At 38.1% G+C, this 7,396-nt stretch overlaps 1 protein-coding gene across 1 annotated transcript in view; it reads right to left on the bottom strand.

The window, feature by feature from the left end:
• Positions 1–4,252: 4,252 nt before the first annotated feature.
• LOC139745278 (5'-nucleotidase domain-containing protein 3-like) overlaps positions 4,253–7,396 on the bottom strand; it is a 47,031-nt gene continuing 43,887 nt past the window's right edge. The window contains exons 14-15 of the mRNA XM_071655678.1: positions 5,392–5,456; positions 4,253–4,463 (exon numbers count right to left, since the gene is read on the bottom strand). Of these exons, the coding sequence (XP_071511779.1) occupies positions 4,253–4,463; positions 5,392–5,456 (276 nt within the window). The remainder of the gene's footprint in view (positions 4,464–5,391; positions 5,457–7,396) is intronic.

Genomic DNA, 7,396 nt, shown 5'->3' with positions numbered 1-7,396 from the left:
CGTTTGGGGGGATGTATGACCTATACGTTTTCTACAAATAAAAATCGTAGCATACATCTAAACATCGAACAATTATTAACAACTATTGACCGATTCTGTGACGCGCTATGTGTATTTTTAGCATAGGCGCAGCCATAGTGGGTGTATCAGCAGACCCCCCCTCCGCACTCCCCCACCCCTCTCCCTACATTAGCACGCGCGCAGAATGAAAAACTGCTTTAGCCAATAGGCGTCTCGTACTGAGTGCACGAATGCTTGCTTAGTGCGCGAACCTTTGTTACAAGTGCGTGATAAACATGTTGCCCCGGGGTGGGGGAGAGCAGGGGGGGTCGCTGATACACCCACTATGGCTGCGCCCTGTGCCGTAAAATGTCTGCTGCCCTCAACGAACCCGAATCGGTCAATACAAACAAAAGAAATTAAAGACTAGCAAAGAGAAAGAAATGTTTGATATATGAAAAAAAATTGCAGAATACACTAAAAATTAATCTAAAGTATGTAAAATTTCATTTGAACTATAGAGATTATGTGTTGGAGGAACTGAAAAAAAAAGGTCAAATACTTTACTAGTGGAGATAGGTTCTGGGGAAAAAAATGTAGACAAGCACACGATAGAGAAATGAGAGAAAAAGAAAGGAGAAATAGAGGAAAGGAAAAAAAAAATCAACTCAAGACAGTTTCCACCTCTCCTTGGGTACATTTTCTACCATGATTATTGAAAATTTTTCGTTGTTCGCATTTCCGTCGCGTGTTCTTCGTGTACGTAACATGCTGTACTTTAGCAATGATACACACGACATTCGCACATACGTCGTGGAAACTTCGCACAAATTGCGCAAGAATAATTTTCGGCTTCATTGTCGGAACACATTCGGAGAAAAACTTTTCCGAATGTTGGATTTTGTCATTCGCGTCCTTCGCAAATCGTTCGCGTGCTCCGTGAAATCCCACCCTAAGCATTTCAAGATGCAAATTAGAGCAAAGCACCATGGATTTCTTACAAATCACTGAGAGCGGTCAGAAGAATAAGTAACCTTTCAGCTAAAAACCCGCAAAAAGTCAGGATTTTCTGTAATGGACCAAAATAATCATTTTGACTGACTGACTCAAATTTTTGAAGTTCATCTTACCTTGGAGAGTACTCTCTTCTCTACCTATTGTCATAATTTGACAGCTTAAAACAAAAAAGCAATCGAGATATTAGCAGTTTTTCTGGACCATATTTTTTCATAAGTGTTGCTTTCACTGTGTTTTCATTGATACTTCGGTACAGCACGCTTGCCTGATCCTAATCTTAAAGTCTTTTTCCCTTTTCTATAAAACTGCACCTCTTAACTATCCCTTATTTCAATCACCTTTTGAATGGGTTAGGATGGTCAAATCCTAACAAGTTATATATCATTTTAAAGCTTAAGACTTACTCTTTCAAACTATGTGGAAACATGTAAATTCATGTCGGTCTACTTTTTGTCGAGTTTGAGCCCGACGATCACATATGAGAATACCATGGTCCCGAATATTCATCCATGCATATATAGTGGGGGGGGGGGGAACAGATGCTCAGTGCATGTAATCATGATTTGCTGCAAATCATATTGAGAGCATCACCTGCAGTTGTTCCTGACATGTAAGAATACTTTATCAATACACTGTACCAAGGTTATTTCTTGCCTGAAATGAATGTTACATCCAAAAACAGTTGCTGTAGGGTTCCAGTGCAATATCAGGCCATGGCAGTTCATCACTTGCACCCTGACTGAACTAAAAGATGAAACTCTTTACAAAAATAAAACATGTTTTGCATAAAGTGTAAACACATAACTGGGAAGCCATAATAGGATTTGTCAATTTGCCTTTTTAATCTGCTACTGTACTCTGAATAGTCCATCATGTACATTTAAAATGGTTCTCAACTACCCTGTGAATTAGACCCCGTTTACAGTGCGGGGCTGGGCCGAGCCGCGGCCGAGCCGCGGCTGAGCCCAGCCTCAATTGCGAGGCCGGGCCCCGCAAGTTTGTCCGTTTACACTGCTGGGCTCGGCCGCGCTTTTGATTCAAACCTTTCAATATTTTGTCGTAGTGGCGCTCTGCTTGTAAACACATGCAATTTGGTATTGTCTGGTTTTCAGACCCTTTGCCAAATGAATTCCGTGGCGACGAAGTCGGCGTTCAGGCAAAGGCCTTTGCCGAAGGAAAGAATCCTTTGCAGGACAAAACCACCTTAAACTATACTAGTTTTCGACGTTGAGGGGGTTAATATCCTGAATAGCGAAAGATACAGGCAGAGGGTTTGGAAGCCAGACTAAAGGCATTCTGTTCGGTATCATCTATATGCAGACGACATACAAGTTTTTGTATCTTTTCCACCACATCAAATCCAAGCATCTCATGCACTGCGCTGTCTAGAAAATTGCATCATTGATATTGATGCTTGGATGAGGTCTAACTCATTGTTTCTAAACCACAGCAAGTGTGAATTTATCCTTTTTGGTTCTAAATCTCACTTGAATAAGTTGGATATTAATTGTATTTCGATTGTAGGTAATGATATTCCTCTGTCAAAGTCATGTCGCAATCTGGGTGTTATGTTTGACTCTCACATGGCTATGTCCGATCAAATCACCAACATTTCTAAATCAGTCCGTTATCAATTGCGCAATATTGGTTTTATTCGCAAGTATTTGACTCGCTCTGCCACGGAAAAACTTGTTCATGCACTTATTTCTTCACGCCTTGATTTCGGTAATGGTTTGTTTTTCAATCTACCAAACTCGCAAATTGCCCAATTACAAAAGCTACAAAATGCCGCTGCACGTATTGTTTCTTTGTCAAGTAAACGCAGTCATATCACACCTATCCTGAAGAGTCTTCATTGGTTGCCTGTACAGGAGCGTATTCGGTTTAAGATACTTCTTTTGGTTTATCATGTTATTGAGGGAACAGCTCCTGATTACAATGTTTGTTTGTTTCGTCAATACCAACCTTCACGAACTCTTCGATCCTCAACTTCAGGTCTCTTACATATTCCGTTTTCTAGGAAATCTTGGGGGGAACGAGCTTTCGCTCACGCTGGACCAACACTGTGGAATTCACTTCCTCGTGAGCTGAAAGACTCGAGCTCTATAACATCTTTCAGGAGTAATTTAAAATCCTATCTGTTTAGCAGTGCATTTTGAAGACCAGTGTCTTTTGAAGACAGACTTTCATGTCTTTTTTTTTTCTGCTTCTTCATCCTTCTTCTATTACTGTGATGTACTTGTATTTTCAATCTGTTTGCTTTGATGTACAATTGTAAAGCGCCTTGAGCATTTAACCAAAGTGGAGAACGGCGCTATAGAAATTGTATGTATTATTATTATTATTATAAAATTGGCCGCGCAATTGGCCGCGCATTTGGCCCAGTTTGCATTTACACCAAGAAAAAGAGCGAGGCCAAATGCGAGGCCAATTTTGGCCTCGCATTTGGCCTTTTGCGCGTTTACACTGAAGCGGGGCTGGGCACGGCCGCGGCCGAGGCCTCGCCTCGCACTGTAAACGGGGTGTTAGACCAATGCAGATGAAATATAAACTTTTCACATTGAACAGACTCCAGCACACTGTGGTGGACAGAAACAACAGCTAACTACAACAGTTAAGAGTAGTACCAATTTTGTTTGTTCCATTGTCACGGATACAAAGCTCTGACTCAAAATGTTTGAAATATTCTTTGAGTGCACAGAAATAATTACAAATGAGGACTAACCAAAGATCTGAAAACCTGACATCTGCATTGCTCCCATAACTCTAACAATAGTTACCAGCTAGATTTGGTGAAATTTGTGCTTCACTTAAGAAAATAAATATAGCAAGCAAATAATAAATTAAATTAATTATACAAATATTTCAGATGCATATACAGCTCTGTTTGTTTGTTTTTTCTCTCTCTCCCCCTCTCTCTCTTTCTCTCTTTCTTTTCTCACTCCCTCTTTGTGACTATTATTGCAATAATTGTCTCATTTTGAGTAATCTCATGTTATTCTTGACTCAAAGTTGATGTGATAGGAAGAGGGACAACAAATCTGACAGTTTCAAGTTGTTCATGACTGCAGGTCTGGTATGCCTTCTCCACATAGCACCATGTCCATGGCTGAACGAATTGTCCCCTGCTAATGGTCCTGCAGGATCAGAGAGTGGAGACATGGTGAGTAAGAGGTGGCAGGCCACTTAAGCACTGACCGATCCCTCTCCCTCTGCACTCAGCACGAGACCACGGTCAAGGGACGGTCAAGTTGTAGGAGAGTTCGTGGGGCAGGGCAGTCCGCCGAGGGTAGAAGGTGTGCGTGAGGGAATAGTTGAGGAGATTGCCGACTCCGGACATGTAGATGTCGGCAAAGCGGCAGAGGCGCGAGGTGAAGTATGAATAGTTGTGGTGCGTCCTGAAGACACTCCCAAACTGCTGGTTGAAGAGTGACTTGGTGGTAATCCTTAATGACAAACATTGACAGAAAACCATCATACTCTCATCCATTAATACAATGAGATGTGAATTACTGAAGAGATGTCAAAGGAAACCAAACTTTTCTACAATTTGGTACTACTGTAAAAGGGGAAATGTTTGAATAAGTAATTTTCCACACTAGGCTGGGGAAGATGAATTATGCATTTTGTTAGTTTCATGGATGGTCACATCAAGTGAGCAAGTTTAAATAATTCACTGCTGCCAAGGCAGTTACAGGCTTTGGCAACACATACTATGCAAAAAGGCAGCTGGTTGGCATTACAGACACAAAGTCATGCACGCTACAGGAATAGCACAACTGATGAAAAATAACCTAAAACAAAACCTTAAAAAAAACCACCCAATGATAATTAATAACATACACCATGTAGCAGCTATACCTATATACCTATACAATGCACCTAACTTGAAATCCTAGATATAAAATAATAAATACAATAAGCAAGTACATCTTGTGCTGTAATTTTCCATTTTAGTTTTATGTTGAGCGAAATGCAATAAAAATGTACGTCCTGCTAAACTTTCCAACGCTACAGTAAGTATTCAGCACAAAGCAAATTGCTTCAGAGTAAAATCTGCTACTTGATTATGTAGCTATCGGTAATCTTACACTGACACGGAAACAAGGTACAAGAGAGAAAAGGGGAATGCTGATTTATAACTGTTATCAGTAATGTCCAGGTATAGTATTTCCCAGGCGATCTTCTTTCACAATGAAGAAAGAAAAAAAAAAGAAGCAATAAATGTGGCAGTGAAATAGACAAGCAGAAAAGAAGATGGAGAAATAAAGAGGCTAAAATGAAGTGGGTATATAAAGTGCCTGATGTCTATCTACACACAGTACTGTATTTTAGTGCTAAATTTCATTCCAGCATGTACCTAACTACACATACCTGAGTTCATTTCTCTCTTTGATCCAAGATGAGACAACTGTTTGGCATTCTGCCCTCTGATGCACCTGTCATATCAGATGGTATTAACAAACTAGTGACTCTCTGGATGGATGTGTAAGATTGTGTGCATCACAACAATTGCTTCTGTTCTGTTCAACAACAAGCCAAATCTTTTAAAGGGATAATATAGTTTCAGTTGAGACAGAGAATTTATATTTCAATTTTTTGTGACATAATTAGAAACCTCTTGTGAAAAATTAAAGAGCATACAATTCTAACAGGAATTCACATTATTTTCTTTCATGAAAATCAACTTTAGTAAAAACAAAGTAAAACAAAGTGGTCCTAATAAAAGATGGATCCAACCTTTTATTAGGACCACTTTGTTTTTGGATATCTCAGCCTTTTCAAAACCAATTTTCATCAAATAAACTTTGAATTTATCTTAGAATGGTATGCTCTTTAATATTTCAGAAGGGGTTTTTCATTATCTCACCAAAAAAGACAGAAAAAATTTTTAAAAAAATGGAAACCTGAAACCTCATCTCAATAAAAACTATACCATCCCTTTAAGTCTGTCAGCGCCATGGTGATTGGTTCTTGGCATTCTGAGATGTGGTCCTAGGAGGGTTTATAGGAAGTATGATTTTATTTTTGAATTTTTCAAATTTTATGAGCTAATTACAGACCATATAAACAAAAGCTTACATGAAGGATGCATGATAGCGCCTATACCTAGATTTCAGACAATGGGTTTATCAAGTAATGATATCACAAAAAACAAAAAAACTGAGAAGAAATACACAAAGCTACATTATAGATGTTGTGAAAATATTACTATCTCTGTCAAGGATGGTTTTAAATTATGTTGCTAAGAATTTATAGCAAAAAAAAAAAAACACTTATTACATTACATTCAGCTGTTTTGATTTTCTCAAGAAAATATCTAAAAAAATCTTATCACTGCTTAAATGTAACAGTGAATTTGCAATAATTTACGATGGAAAGTCTCTGAAAGACCAGGGCCCTGTTTCATAAAACTTGTTATCAATAACAAGTTAAGATAGTTGTTACAAGCTACTGAAATCCTTGCATCTGATTGGCTGAGAGCAAAGTCGTCATAGAAATGTGGCAGTTGTTACTGATAACATATTTTATGAAACGGGACCCTGATTTTGCTGAAAATACAGGGATACCTTCATTACAAGGTCACCAGGGATGCCAATTTTACTTCATTATTTCTGGTACCTTGTAAACGTATTGAAAAAGAGATCAGTTAAATACAGTAGTGGTAATGACAAATCAGAACCGCCCAATTCATCTCAATTAAAGCTGTACCTCATTGTAAATGAGCTGGTTATAAAAGGGTATCCCTGGAATGGTTATTCCTTTTGTTAAAAGAAAATGTGCATCCAGTTAGAATGTATTCCAGGATTGAGAGAATGTCCAAATCTTATGGCAGGAAGTTATTCTAACTTTGAAACTAAGATTAATATGTAGCTAGATTATAAAGTATCTTGATATTCAATGAGAACTAGATGTACAATATGATTAAAGGGATCATACATATAGTTTTGGTTGAGACCTAATGTCAGGTTTATAACATTTTTTGGTGATAATGAAAAACTTTATGAAATATGAAAGAAAATGTTATTTCAAGAAGGATTCAATGTTTATTTGATTAAAATTGGTCTTGAAATGGCTGAGATATCTAAAAAAGCAATCCTAATAAAATTGACAGGCCACGACTTTTATAAGGATCTCATTGTTTTACCTTGTTTTTAGATATCTCAGTCATTTCAAAACCGATTTTTATCAAATAAACTGTTGATTCCCCTTAGAATTGTAAGCTCTTTAACATTGCGTAGAGTGGTTTCTAAATATCTCGCAAAAAGTTACAAGCTGAATCCTCACCTTAACCAGTACTGTACAGTCCCTTTAAGGCTAGGTAAAGAGGATGTAATTCTTACCCTGCCAAATGTCATCAAAAAGGTTTGTAGAATAC

The sequence above is a fragment of the Diadema antillarum genome, unplaced genomic scaffold (assembly GCF_040938485.1).
Source record: "Diadema antillarum isolate AM-2024a unplaced genomic scaffold, OU_Dant_1.0 seq00001249_RagTag, whole genome shotgun sequence".
In the NCBI taxonomy this organism is placed as follows: Eukaryota; Metazoa; Echinodermata; class Echinoidea; order Diadematoida; family Diadematidae; genus Diadema; species Diadema antillarum.
This window is presented reverse-complemented; position numbering and strand designations above follow the sequence as displayed.